At 41.1% G+C, this 15,507-nt stretch overlaps 1 protein-coding gene across 1 annotated transcript in view; it reads right to left on the bottom strand.

Moving 5' to 3' along the window:
* Window positions 1-14,076: 14,076 nt before the first annotated feature.
* MARCHF11 (membrane associated ring-CH-type finger 11) overlaps window positions 14,077-15,507 on the bottom strand; it is a 118,892-nt gene continuing 117,461 nt past the window's right edge. Inside the window, exon 4 of the mRNA XM_032627620.1 lies at window positions 14,077-14,730. Coding sequence (XP_032483511.1) covers window positions 14,408-14,730 — 323 coding nt within the window. The 3' untranslated portion in view covers window positions 14,077-14,407. The remainder of the gene's footprint in view (window positions 14,731-15,507) is intronic.

Below are 15,507 nucleotides of genomic sequence, written 5' to 3'. Positions count from 1 at the left end.
ACAATCCCTGGTTTACAGCGGAACCATCCATTCTCTGCCTTTGTCAACACGTGACATTCCTCCTTGTGTGTCTGTGTCTCTGTGTGTCTTCAAATGGCCTTCGTACAGTTGACAATGGCAATCCACAATTGCTGGATTTGGAGATCCGGTATCGCCTCATCTTAACTAGTTATACATGTAAAAACCCTATTTCCAAATAAGGTCACATTCTTAGGTTCCACGTGGACATGAATTTGGTGGGGAAAAAATTCAACCCAATACACCTGGGTAAGGGAGTTACTGTAACAGTCCCCACGAGCAATGATGGTGGTTTAGACCAGCAAGGGGGGTAATGACCGGTGATTAGACTCGGGGAAAATGTTAAAGGGTGAATCGACAGAATTCACTAGTGGATTTAACATGGGAGACAAGAGAAGGAGAGGATTTAGGGATGACACCGAGATTTTTGGCCTGAACAACTAACTGCAAGTGTACAACTTCCATTTATGGTGATGGCAGGGGAGCAGGTTTTCAAGGCAAGATCCACAGTTCTGGTTTCGATAGAGCTGGAGATGTCTCATTGCCTATTCCAAAGAGAAAACAGCCTCTTCTAGGCAGAGGCACCTTCATTTCCATCCCCAAAGCCTCAGACTCACCAGCGCCTCTCGCCTCTCTTTCATCCTTCCCCCCGGGGCAGAAGTTGAAGTTTGAACACTGTTCATGGGCTCCAGGTCCCATCCCCCGTGCCCTCCTCTGGAACCCTGTAAGGAGCATCTTCTTCCCTCATTTATTGACAATCTCAGCTTCTCAATTGTACCTCATTCCCATCCCAGCTTCTTTCCAACACTATTTATACTTGCTCGTTGGAATGAAGGAGAGAAAGAAAAAAAAATTTTTTAAACATCTTTATTGGTGTATAATTGCTTTACAATGGTGTGTTATTTTCTGCTTTATAACAAAGTGAATCAGTTATACATATACATATGTTCCGATATCCTTCCCTCTTGCATTTCCCTCCCACCCTCCATACCCCACCCCTCAAGGTGGTCACAAAGCACCGAGCTGATCTCCCTGTGCCATGTGGCTGCTTCCCACCAGCTATCTATTTTACATTTGGTAGTGTATATATGTCCATGCCACTCTCTCACTTTGTCACACCTTACCCTTCACACTCCCCATATCCTCAAGTCCATTCTCTACTAGGTTTGTGTCTTTATTCCTGTCTTACCCCTAGGTTCCTCATGACATTTTTTTTTCTTAGATTCCATATATATGTGGTAGCATACGGTATTTGTCTTTCTCTTTCTTACTTCACTCTGTATGACAGACTCTAGGTCCATCCACCTCATTACAAATAACTCAATTTCATTTCTTTTTATGGCTCAGTAATATTCCATTGTAGGTATGTGCCACATCTTCTTTATCCATTCATCTGTCGATGGACACTTAGGTTGCTTCCATGTCCTGGCTACTGTAAATAGAGCTGCACTGAACATTTTGGTACATGACTCTTTTTGAATTATGGTTTTCTCAGGGTATATGCCCAGTAGTGGGATTGCTGGGTGATATGGTAGTTCTATTTTTAGTTTTTTAAGGAACCTCCATACTGTTCTCCATAGTGGCTGTACCAATTCACATTTTCACCAGAAGTGCAAGAGTGTTCCCTTTTCTCCACCCCCTCTCCAGCATTTATTGTTTCTAGATTTTTTGATGATGGTGATTCTGACCAGTGTGAGATGATATCTCATTGAAGTTTTGATTTGCATTTCTCTACTGATTAATGATGTTGAGCATTCTTTCACGTGTTTGTTGGCAATCTGTATGTCTTCTTTGGAGAAATGTCTATTTAGGTCTTCTGCCCATTTTTGGATTGGGTTGTTTGTTTTTTTGTTATTGAGCTGCATGAGCTGCTTATCAATTTTGGAGATTAATCCTTTGTCAGTTGCTTCGTTTGCAAATATTTTCTCCCATTCTGAGGGTTGTCTTTTGGTCTTGTTTATGGTTTCCTTTGCTGTGCAAAAGCTTTTAAGTTTCATTAGGTTCCATTTGTCTACTTTTGGTTTTATTTCCATTTCTCTAGGAGGTGGGTCAAAAAGGATCTTGCTGTGATTCATGTCATAGAGTGTTCTGCCTATGTTTTCCTCTAACAGTTTGATAGTTTCTGGCCTTACATTTAGGTCTTTAATCCATTTTGAGTTTATTTTTGTGTATAGTGTTAGGGAGTGTTCTAATTTCATACTTTTACATGTACCTGTCCAGTTTTCCCAGCACCAATTATTGAAGAGGCTGTCTTTTCTCAACTGTATATTCTTGCCTCCTTTAACAAAGATAAGGTGACCATATGTGTGTGGGTTTATCTCTGAGCTTTCTTTCCTGTTCCATTGATCTATATTTCTGTTTTTGTGCCACTACCATACTGTCTTGCTTACTGTAGACTTTGTAGTATAGTTGGAAGTCAGGGAGCCTGATTCCTCCAGCTGCATTTTTCATTCTCAAGATTGCTTTGGCTATTCGGGGTCTGTTGTGTTTCCATACAAATTGTGAAATTTTTTGTTCTAGTTCTGTGAAAAATGCCAGTGATAGTTTGATAGGGATTGCATTGAATCTGTAGATTGCTTTGGGTAGTAGAGTCATTTTCACATGTTGATTCTTCCAATCCAAGCACATGGTATATTTCTCCATCTCTTTGTATCATCTATAATTTCTTTCATCAGTGTCATAACTTTCTGCATACATGTCTTTTGCCTCCTTAGGTAGGTTTATTCCTAGATATTTTATTCTTTTTGTTGCAATGGTAAATGGGAGTGATTTCTTAATTTCACTTTCAGATTTTTCATCATTAGTGTATAAAAATGCCAGAGATTTTTGTTCATTAATTTTGTATCCTGCTACTTTACCAAATTCATTGATTAGCTCTAGTGGTTTTCTGGTAGCATCTTTAGGATTCTCTATGTATAGTATCATGTCATCTGCAAACAGTGACAGCTTTACTTCTTCTTTTCCAATTTGGATTCCTTTTATTTCTTTTTCTTCTCTGATTGCTGTGGCTAGAACTTCCAAAACTATGTTGAGTAAGATTGGTGAGAGTGGGCCACGTTGTCTTGTTCCTGATGTTAGTGGAAATGGTTTCAGTATTCACCATTGAGGTCGATGTTGGCTGTGAGTTTGTCATATATGGCCTTTATTATGTTGAGGAAAGTACCCTCTATGCCTACTTTCTGGAGGGCTTTTTATCATAAATGGGTGTTGAATTTTGTCGAAAGCTTTCCCTGCATCTATTGAGTTTATCATATGGTTTTTCTCCTTCAATTTGTTCATATGGTGTATCACATTGATTGATTTGCGCATATTGAAGAATCTTGCATTCCTGGAATAAACCCCCTTGATCATGGTGTATGATCCTTTTAATGTGCTGTTGGATTCCGTTTGCTAGTAAGTTGTTGAGGATTTTTGCATCTATGTTCATCAATGATACTGGCCTGTAGTTTTCCTTCTGTGTGACATCTTTGTCTGGTTTTGGTATCAGGGTGATGGTGGCTTCGTAGAATGAGTTTGGGAGTGTTCCTCCCTCTACTATCTTTTGAAAGAGTTTGAGAAGGAAAGATGTTAACTCTTCTCTAAATGTTTGATAGAATTCGCCTGTGAAGCCATCTGGTCCTGGGCTTTTGTTTGTTGGAAGATTTTTAATCACAGTTTCAATTTCAGTGCTTGTGATTTGTCTGTTCATAGTTTCTATTTCTTCCTGATTCAGTCTTGGCAGGTTGTGCATTTCTAAGAATTTGTCCATTTCTTCCAGGTTGTCCATTTTATTGGCATAGAGTTGCTTGTAGTAATCTCTCATGATCTTTTGTATTTCTGCAGTTTGTTACTTCTTTTTCATTTCTAATTCCATTGATTTGAGTCTTCTCCCTTTCTTTCTTGATGAGTCTGGCTAATAGTTTATCAATTTTTTTTATCTTCTCAAAGAACCAGCTTTCATTTTTGTTGATCCTTGCTCTCATTTCCTTCATTTCTTTTTCATTTCTTTCTGATCTGATCTTTATGATTTCTTTCCTTCTGCTAACTTTGGCGTTTTTTGTTCTTCTTTCTCTAATTGCTTTAGGTGCAAGGTTAGGTTGTTTATTTGAGATGTTTCCTGTTTCTTAAGGTAGGATTGTATTGCTATAAACTTCCCTCTTAGAACTGCTTTTCCTGCATCCCATAGGTTTTGAGTCATTGTGTCTCCATTGTCATTTGTTTCTATGTATTTTCTGATTTCCTCTTTGATTTCTTCAGTGATCACTTCGTTATTAAGTAGTGTACTGTTTAGTGTCCATGTGTTTGTATTTTTTACAGGTGTTTTCCTGTAATTGATATCTAGTCTCATAGTGTTGTGGTCAGAAAAGATACTTGATACGATTTCAATTTTCTTAAATTTACCAAGGCTTGATTTGTGACCCAAGATATGATCTATCCTGGAGAATGTTCCATGAGCACTTGAGGAAAATGTGTATTCTGTTGTTTTTGGATGGAATGTCCTATAAATATCAATTAAGTCCATCTTGTTTAATGTATCATTTAAAGCTTGTGTTTATTTATATTCATTTTGGATGATCTGTCCATTAGGGAAAGTGGGGTGTTAAAGTCCCCTACTATGATTGTGTTACTGTTGATTTCCCCTTTTATGGCTGTTAGTATTTGCCTTATGTATTGAGGTGCTCCTATGTTGGTTTCATAAATATTTAAAATTATTATATCTTCTTCTTGGATTGATCCCTTGATCATTATGTAGTGCCCTTCTTTGTCTCTTGTAAGAGTCTTTATTTTAAAGTCTATTTTGTATGATATGAGAATTGCTACTCCAACTCTATTTTGATTTCCATTTGCATGGAATAACTTTTTCCATCCCCTCACTTTCAGTCTGTATGTGTCCCTAGGTCTGAAGTGGGTCTCTGGTAGACAGCATATATATGGGTCTTGTTTTTGTATCCCTTCAGCCAGTTTGTGCCTTTTGGTTGGAGCATTTAATCCATTTACATTTAAGGTAATTATCGATATATATGTTCCTATTCCCATTTTCTGAATTGTTTTGGGTTTGTTATTGTAGGTCTTTTCTTTCTCTTTTGTTTCTTGCCTAGAGAAGTTCCTTTAGCATTTGTTGTAAAGCTGGTTTGGTGGTGCTGAACTGTCTCAGCTTTTGCTTGTTTGTAAAGGTTTTAATTTCTCCATCAAATCTGAATGAGATCCTTGCTGGGTAGAGTAATCTTGGTTGCAAGTTTTACTCCTTCATCACTTTAAATATGTCCTGCCACTCCCTTCTGGCTTGCAGAGTTTCTGCTGAAAGATCAGCTGTTAACCTTATTGGGATTCCCTTGTGTGTTATTTGTTGTTTTCCCCTTGCTGCTTTTAATATGTTTTCTTTGTATTTAATTTTTGATAGTTTGATTAATATGAGTGTTGGCATGTTTCTCCTTGGATTTATCCTATATGGGACTTTCTGTGCTTCCTGGACTTGATTAACTATTTCCTTTCCCATATTAGGGAAGTTTTCAACTATAATCTCTTCAAAGATTTTCTCAGTTCCTTTCTTTTTCTCTTCTTCTGCAGGGACCCCTATAATTCGAATGTTGTTGCATTTAATATTGTCCCAGAGGTCTCTGAGACTGTCCTCAGTTCTTTTCATGCTTTTTTCTTTATTCTGCTCTGCAGTAGTTATTTCCACTATTTTATTTTCCAGGTCACTTATCCGTTCTTCTGCCTCATTTATTCTGCTATTGATCCCTTTTAGAGTATTTTTAATTTCATTTATTGTATTGTTCATTGTTGCTTGTTTCCTCTTTAGTTCTTCTAGGTCCTTGTTAAATGTTTCTTGCATTTTCTCTATTCTATTTCTATTTTACTCTATTTCTATTTTACTATCATTATTCTGAATTCTTTTTCAGGTAGACTGCCTATTTCCTCTTCATTTGTTAGGTCTGGTGGGTTTTTATCTTGCTCCTTCATCTGCTGTGTGCTTTTCTGTCTTCTCATTTTGCTTATCTTACTGTATTTGGGGTCTCCCTTTTCGCAGGCTGCAGGTTCGTAGTTCCTGTTGTTTTGGGTGTCTGCTCCCAGTGGCTAAGGTTGGTTCAGTGGGTTGTGTAGGCTTCCTGGTGGAGGGGACTAGTGCCTGTGTTCTGGTGGATGAGGTTGGATCTTGTGTTTCTGGTGGGCAGGTCCACGTCTGGTGGTGTGTTTTGGGGTGCCTGTGGCCTTATTATGATTTTAGGCAGCCTCTCTGCTAATGGGTGGGGTTGTGTTCCTGTCTTGCTATTTCTTTGGTATAGTGTGTCCAGCATGGTACCTTGCTGGTCATTGAGTGAAGCTGGGTCTTGGTGTTGAGATGGAGACCTCTGGGAGATTTTCACCACTTGATATTACATGGAGCTGGGAGATCTCTTGTGGACCAGTGTCCTGAAGTTGGCTCTCCCGCCTCAGAGGCACAGCGCTGACTCTTGGCTGCAGCACCCAAAGCCTTTCATCCACATGGCTCAGAATAAAAAGGAGAAAAAGTAGAAAGAAAGAAAGAAAGAAAGAAAGAAAGAAAGAAAGAAAGAAAGGAGAGAAAATAAAGTAAGATAAAATAAAGTTACTAAAATAAAAAATAATTATTAAGAAAATAATTTTTAAAAAGTAATAACAACAAAAAAACAGATGGACAGAACCCTAGGACAAATGGTGAAAAAGCAAAGCTACACAGACAAAATCTCTACACAGACAAAATCTCACACATACTCACAAAAAGAGGAAAAGGGGAAAAAAATATATATCTTGCTCTCAAAGTCCACCTCCTCAATTTGGGATGATTCGTTTTCTATTCATGTATTCCACAGATGCAAGGTACATCAGGTTGATTGTGGAGATTTAATCCTCTGCTCCTGAGGCTGCTGAGAGAGATTTCCCTTTCTCTTCTTTGTTCGCACAGCTCCCGGTGTTCAGCTTTGGATTTGGACTCGCCTCTGCTTGTGGGTCGCCTGAGGGCGTCTGTTCTTCGCTCAGACAGGACAGGGTTAAAGGAGCAGCTGACTGGGGGGCTCTGGTTCACTCAGGCCGGGGGGGAGGGAGGGGCATGGATGCTGGATGAGCCTGCGGTGGCAGAGGCTGGTGTGACACTGCACCAGCCTGAGGCGTGCCGTGCGTTCTCCCGGGGAAGTTGTCCCTGGATCACTGGACCCTGGCAGTGGTGGGCTGCACAGGCTCCACGGAAGGGAGTTGTGGATAGTGACCTGTGCTCACACACAGGCTTCTTGGTGGCGGCAGCAGCAGCCTTATCGTCTCATGCCCGTCTCTGGGGTCCACGCTTTTAGCCGTGGCTCGCGCCCATCTCTGGAGCTCCTTTAAGCAGCGCTCTTAATTCCCTCTCCTCGCGCACCAGGAAACAAAGAGGGAAGAAAAAGTCTCTTGCCTCTTCGGCAGGTCCAGACTTTTCCACGGACTCCCTCCCGGCCAGCCGTGGCGCACTAACCCCTTCAGGCTGTGTTCACGCCTCCAACCCCAGTCCTCTCCCTGCGCTCCGACCGAAGCCCGAGCCTCAGCTCCCAGCCCCGCCCACCCCAGCAGGTGAGCAGACAAGCCTTTCGGGCTGGTGAGTGCCGGTCGGCACCGATCCTCTGTGCGGGAATCTCTCCGCTTTGCCCTCCGCACCCCTGTGGCTGCGCTCTCCTCCGTGGCTCCGAAGCTTCCCCCTCCGCCAGCTGCAGTCTCCGCCCGCGAAGGGGCTCCTAGTGTGTGGAAACCTTTCCTCCTTCACAGCTCCCTCCCACTGGTGCAGGTCCTGCCCCTATTCTTTTGTCTCTGTTTTTTCTTTTGCCCTACCCAGGTACGTGGGGAGTTTCGTGCCTTTTGGGAGCTCTGAGGTCTCCTGCCAGCCTTCAGTAGGTATTCTGTAGGAGTTGTTCCACGTGTAGCTGTATTTCTGATGTATCTGTGGGGAGCAAGGTGATCTCCGCATCTTACTCTTCCGCCATCTTCCTCAACTGTCGAAAAAATGTTTTTAAGGGAGGGAGAAAAGAAAACTCTGCTCTGAGAATACAGCCGTTTTGTACTTTTCACTGTCATTCATAATTAGATCACAGTTTCTTCCCCACCAACAACTTCACTGATACTCCGTAGTCCCGAGCTGACTTTTTAGTTGCAGTTTACACTCTTGCCCTCCTTTTCCCTTTTGAAGCAGTCTTTCCCCTTGGCTTCTATACATTCAACTCCTTTGTTTTTTTTCCCACTCTGGCTGCTGCTCTTACGTGGCCCCCAGGTGCCAGTCCATCTATATGCTGATCACTTCTGCACGTACGTACATCCCGCAGAGACCTTGCTCTTGAGCTCTGGACTCACACATCCAAATGCCTTTTGGACGTCTCCATGCTGCTGTGTTACAGCCATGCAAACTCAGCGAATCCACAACAGAACTTGGTGTCATTCTGCAACCTCCTCCTGCCCTGTGCTCCCTGTTCGCACATTGCCCCTCTGCTCTCCAGACCCTGGACAGCTCTCAGTTTCTGTCTCCCTCCACCCCTTAAATCTCCAAGTCTTCTGCTCATCTCCAGATGTACTGGCTTCCCGTGAACGCTCCCTGGCTTCTGCTTCTTCAGGTTCTCAGTTTGGAGGTTACCTTCTTTAGGAAACTTTCCCTGAACCTTCCATCTGAGTCATCTGCCCTTCTTAGGCATTCCTTTCTTAAATTCTTGTTTGTGGCATTGCAGCACTTAAAACCACCTAATTGAATCTCCAGTTTACTTGACCTCATCCTCCCCAAGACCACGAACTTCTTGAAATCAGCCTGTGTCTTATCCCCAACCCCAGGTGGCCTTCCCTCATTGTCACCTCCTGGGCAGTCCCTTGGACTTGTTGCCACCATGCCCCACTTTTTCCTGTCCCTTCATTGTTGCTGCCTCTCCTAACCTCTTTCTGACCTCTCTAAGGGAGGCACTCTGTGTAGCCCATCTGGGAAGCTGGTCCTTAGTAATGTGCCCACCAGGAGCAGCCTGTTGTGTGCCTGGGTCAGAATATTTGTAAGAATGGCCTAATGGGGATGAAGCCACCTCGTTTGCCTAAGGCAGGATTAATGAATAAGGAGGGGAAGGTACAGAAGGAAGCATCCTGAGAGCTGCAGCTAACAAAGCCATCACATTGTGAAGAGCATAGTTCAATGGTGCTGCATTTTTCTTCTCCTGTTCTCTGAATCAATGCTTTGGCTCCTTCTTATTATTAAGTCCTGACATTCCCAAGACTATTATGGGAAGAGTGTCCAACAGAGCATCTCCAGGCTCTATCCACATGGTCCTTGTTGCCATAGCAGCCTCTGGGAAGATCCCCTGTATTCCCAAAGCCCCTGTACAGCTGTGACGAGGAGGTAAATGTGGCACTGTCAGAAGACATTTCTCCCTTGGTTACTCACCCACGGGTGATGTCCTTCTGTGGTCCAGCAGTCAGGATGAATGTTCCTGCTTGATGGCTCCATAAGACAGGATATAAAATGCCCGGGTCACCATTACCCGCCTACATACGTTAGGCTTCATTGCCTGTGCATCTGAGAGCAAACCTCTTTTCTCTTCTTGTAGCACTAGAAAAAGATAATTTTCCCTTAAAGCCCTGAAAAATGTCTCAAAAATATGAAAAAGCTTCAAGAAAACTAAGGGACTGCTAACTTGTCTTGGAAAATCAATGTGAAATGCTTTGGGGTAAGGTTTATTAAAAAATATAATACACCTTCAAAATTTTACGGGAGATCATGCATTGTTTTCATTCTCCTACGGGCTCCCAGGGGAAAATCCCTTAAAATAACTTTGTTTATTAGTCTTTGACTAATTTACTAGATAAAATCACTGTGTATAAAATAGCAACTTTATGAAGATGGTGAGTAATTCTGTAGATTTCACTGAGGCCTGGAACTTTGAGCTTTGCTATAAATTATGGTACCTGTTGCAGTTCTGTACCACACACACGATGGGAACATTTTTTTTCTGAACTGATAAACTGGAACTAAACTAGTTGTGTGAAGTATCTTCTTAAGATCTTTAACCAATTATTTCTAAATATACAGAACATAAATTTATGAGTTACATCATTTATACAAACATATATATTGAAAATAAAAACCAAATTTCACCACTGAAGTTTGATAAAGGATGATCTTGGAAAGAAAATGATAGAATATCGGATATTTGCAATCTACTGTCATTAAAATGTGTAAGTAAAAAAAAATAAGTTTTAAAGGAAAACATGGACAAATAGTGACCTCTGTTTAAAATGAACATCAACTGCTAGATGACATCAAATCAAATTCTGGATTAGCAAAGACAAATTAATTTTGCGATTTAACTCCATAGATAAAGAAGGACTGAGAATCAAACGTAATAGGCTATGTTAACATTGCTAGTCTATGGGAAAATAAGGAAAAGAATAGCAGACCCAGATGGAAACAGAAGCAAGAGCGAGAGCGTGCTTTATTTTGGCATATTTGGCTGAATTTTGGCATATTTGGCATATTTTTAGCTGAACATATAGAATTCAAACATTTTAAAATGATGTTGAAGAAAAATCAGATGATATAATTTATTTACTCTGGGAAATATTTGGAAGTACTTTCAATAACGGAGAAACTATATTCTACCTCACAAGAGCTACGATATGCTTTCCTCTTCTGAATTAAGGGTTTTGCTGTCTTCTGGGAGAGAGGAAAGCCGTTTGATGCTCCAATATTTCTACTCTTTTAGCTAATTTATTGCAATAGTGCTTGCATGTGACTGCTGCTTACTATTTCATTTTGTAGGATGTCTTCAAACTCTTTTGAGGATAGGGTCACAATTCATTACATTTTACCCCTGACCTTGAGAACTGGGAGTCTTACCCATAGGTATAAGGTCAAGAGAGGACATCCATCCCCCAGAGATGACCATGCCAACCCTTACCATCTGTTGCTTGAGCACCATCTTCTCATGGGTCCCTGTGGGCTTCAGTCCCAGCTACTGAGCCAACCCCATAGGGCTGTGTCATGTCTTCAGATGTGCGCTATGCTCTCCCACATGAAATCTCCCACAATTACCGGGACACGCCTCTCTTTTACCCCCAAGCTCTTCCCAGAATGTTCTTCTCCACTTACCTGATTGGCAAACTTCTACTCATGCATCAACGCCCAGGTCCCACCAGCTCCTCAGTGATGCCTTCTCCAGTTGCCTCAGGGCAACCTGACTGCTCCCGTGGACTGTCACTGCCCTCCACTCACCTGTGACCTGACACTTACCATGCTGGGCCGCACTTCACCCACTTTGAGTCTCCCTGTGAAGCTGGGTCATTCCGTGGCCACAGCTCACGGTGTCTGGCACACAGCAGGTACCCCATCAATGTTTGTTCTGTAGATTAGTGGTTGAAAAGAGACAGACTGGATACAGGTCTAAGTTTCTATATATTTAAAAAGATTTTTAAAGTATTTCCAACTAATTTTTTTTTTTACCACGAATGGTTTTGTGATTTAAGACAGGTTGAGTTTGAGTTAGAGCATTCACAATTGAAATTTAATTGTTTATATCATAACTCATATGGCATATTAGAATTTTATTTATTTATTTATTGGTCCCCTGCCCACACTCCCGCGTGGCATGTGGGATCTTAGTTCCCCAACCAGGGATGGAAACCACGTCCCTTGCAGTGGAAGCATAGAGCCTTAATCACTGGACCATCAGGGAAGTCCCTAGAATTTTTATTTTTAAGCAGTGAATTCAATTCTCTAAATGCACCCATCCCACCCTCCACCCAGAGTGTTGGAGTCTCTATGTAATCATATCATGGATTGTACATTTTGAGTGGAAATTCTGCCAGATCCTTATTCCAATATTGATTTGTGTCACATATGGGTGTGTGAGTGTGTGTGGGCGTGTTAGGAGCTGGGGCCTGTGAAGATGGTGAAGGAAGAAAATGGGTGTAGACAAAAGGGGCATCCAAAGGGCAAGGCCCTGGGAAGGAGGGGAAGCTCGGGACACACGTTCCTTTCAGGCTGACAAACCCTCTGTGCATCTCATCTCCAGGTGTCTCTGCCTTGTGCACCCCATACAGGGGTTACAGAGAGAGGGTTTCCCATCCTCTGTCCCTCCTTGCTTTTGAGTGAGTTGATGTGAATACAAAGGTGCATACTAGTTAGAATACAAACGTGTACGCTTGCTAAATACTGGAGCAGTGATAGTCTAATCTGTGTCTAAAGTCTCTTTATCTGGTATCTTTAACACAATGCTCTAAACAGCAGCACCCACAATTATTCTCCATTAAATGTGGCGCCATTGATGACTTCCCTTAGTGATTAAAGTGTCCAGGGCAAGCACCCACACCTGCGGGGCACAAATAATGGATTGCTGCTTTGACAGCAGGTCTGCATCCCTGGCTTCTCTATTAAACAGTCTGCCCTCCTGTCCCAGATGGCTAAACTCAGGGCAGAGACCAGGTTGATAGGACTGATCTCCACCTCTCAGTGCCTCACCCAGGACTGTGCTCACGTGACATCAAACAATCAACAACACTCTCATTTCCTATATGTGCCCCGAAAGAGTGGCTGAATTTTCCTTCTTTCGTTACTTACTGATTCTTCATATTTCTGCAAATGGTCACATCTTTAATTCATTTGTGACACACTTTTTTAACTGGGAAAATATTATTTCAAGTGTTGGTAGAATTTGCTATGTAGGAATCACAATGCTACCTGTAAATGTTAACTATTCTATTATGAATCATTCAAAGGTTATTTTTTAGAAAATATTAATAGAATGTAAAGTATTTTATTTCATATGCTTTAAAATCTAATCACCAATTACTTCAAATGACCTACATGTCCAACTCCTGTTTCTAAGGAAAGCATGACCTCCTGCCTCATCTATTCTGTTGCTACCCATTAAAATATGATATTTACCTCCATTAGAAGGAGAAAAAGGTGCAAAATCCCCAGGTTTCACTATTTAGCAACCTGTTCATGGGGAGTCAATAGCCTCATTTTTCTTTTCCTCTTTTCATTTGAAAAATACTTATCTAGTAAAAGAGAAACACTTCTCGCTGCTGGAGAATATTGCTTCATTAAACCAAGTAATAGAATCAGTGTTTAGATGATTAAGTAGGTATATAAGCTTTCACAAAAAGAAAATCTAATTAAGATGGTACTCATAGAAATCGAGACACGAATAATTAACAGAAATAATTGCGGCTGGTCTATGAGAGGGCTATGCAAATGTGAGGCAGTGTTATTATTACACATGCAATGGTGCAACATTTTGGTGAGCTTTCAGGGTTATAAGTATGCAGGGCGCCCTGCCTGTGTAATATGTACTGCAGGACAGGCACACCTTGTTTTATTGCGCTTCATTTTTTTTTCTTTTATCGTGCTTCGCAGACATTGCGTTTTTTTACAGATTGAAGGTTTAGGGCAACCCTGTGTCAAGCAAGTCCATTGGCACCATTTTTCCAACAGCATTTGCTCACTTCATGTGTCTGTGTCACATTTTGGTAATTCTCACAATATTTCAAATTTTTCCATTATTATACTTGTTATGTGACCTGGGATCAGTGATCTTTGATGTTACTATTACAACTTGAAGGTTCAGATGATGGCTAGAGTATTTTAGATTTTTAAATTAAGGTATGTACATTGTTTTTTTAAGAATTAATGCTATTGCACACTTAATAGACTGAAGTATAGTGTAAACGTAACTTTTATATGCTCTGGGAAGCCAAAAAATTTGAGTGGTTTGCTTTATTGAGATACTCACTTTATTGCGGGTCTGGAACTGAACCCACAATATCTTCAAAGTATGCCTGTAAGACTATTTTATTCCAATTATCTTTATCTTTTTACAAGCTCTCTGTACTGTTTCAGAAGTTAGAAAACAAGCCATAATTCCTAGAACTTGCATTCCTGGTGACAGGTTAATTCATCCTACACAAAAAGTCATGCTCAAGGGTGCCAACCAGCCTGAGGCATGAGGAAGACCAATGCATCACAGAATCACCTCTGTGCTTCTCCCTTGATGGGCACTTTGGAATTTGCCCACAGCATTCTAAACTCTTCCCCATTGGTAGCATGCCTGAAAAATTACACATGGAGCAAAACGTTTGATAAAAATATATTTAAAACAAGGCAAGAAAAAAATAGTTTTGACCTTAAGGATAATGTTCACCATTCTTTTAACCAAGTAGAGTTAAATAATATGTATAATGATTTTAAGTACCAACTTATAAAAGATGTGATAAATCAGAAAGCAAAGAACAGGACTCTTTTTTTCAGAAAAATGTATTTGCAATTCAAATGTTCATATAAAAAGCATAAATTTTAAAAAGTTCATAGATGTGTGTTTTTAGAAGTGCTATGGTTTTGCCATTCACTGCAGTTACATTCCAAAATGTGCAGGGTGGTCCACACCGCACCTTCTTAGCTTTGTCACACTGAAGTCACTCTCATCACAACCTCCCCCGAGCTGTTATCTTCTGACAAATCTTCATGGGGCCTCATCCGATTGAACAGATGTAATAACATGTAGCCACACTGAAACCTTGGGGAGGTCAGCTGTGTTGGGTGGACCAAGTTCCTGTTCCGTAGAGCCGTCAATGGCAACCATAAAGTTCTGCTTGTGGAAGACTCTCCCCGGCTACTTTCTTCGATGTCTGTGGCTTTGTCATAATTTAATACATCCCAGTGTAAGTTGACAGCTCGCCAGCGTTTAAACACTCTGTAAACTGCAGCTCCTTCATGGACAATGAGACCTAAATTTGAGGGGAAAATGAAAAAGACTGGTCATCATCGAAAGTTGAGAATGTTATTTTGTATACAGGTAAGATTAAAGATATAGTCAATTCTGTTACGCATCATCATCAAAAACGTGGTATTCTGACTGCTCAAACACTATGTCTAATGGCAAGCTATTACCTGTATTACACAGGAGTTGTCAATATTCAAAAATAAGAATCCACTGCCATGCAGACAGTAAAGTCATCATGGGTATAAACTACTCGCTCCATTATGGCTCAGAACATCCTTAGGCATTTACGTTGCCTTACGAGAACCATTAGGTTCATTTCTTCATTCAGCATCTCTTTCTCGAGTGCCCACTGTGAGCCAAGCAATGTGTTAGAGACTTGGTCCCAGTTGGCAACTTGATTTGTGAAAGAGACAAATATCAAGGTCGCTGCCATCTCCCCAGCTTCTAGAACAATGCCTGACACACAGGAGATACGATCGAACCTTTTGTTATTTTTCCTCTCTTCAACAATTCAACAAGTATTTATTAAGCGCCTACTTGAGAGGTTTATGTATATTATCTCATTTATTTCTCACCACCCCCTTACAAAGTAAGCACTAGCATGTCCCCCATTTTACAAACAAGAAGTTGCTCAAGAGCAGAGAGGTGGCAGCAGTGGAACAGGGATCCAAACCCAGGCAGGCGGGCTCCAGAGGGCTCTTTGCTGCTATACATGGAATTGATGATTCCACATTTCTGAGACGAAGTTTCAGGAAAGTAAACAAAGTAATACGGGAACCTT

Source organism: Phocoena sinus, chromosome 3, assembly GCF_008692025.1.
Source record: "Phocoena sinus isolate mPhoSin1 chromosome 3, mPhoSin1.pri, whole genome shotgun sequence".
In the NCBI taxonomy this organism is placed as follows: domain Eukaryota; kingdom Metazoa; phylum Chordata; class Mammalia; order Artiodactyla; family Phocoenidae; genus Phocoena; species Phocoena sinus.
The sequence above is the reverse complement of the archived record's forward strand: the minus strand, read 5'-3'. Positions and strand labels throughout refer to the sequence as shown.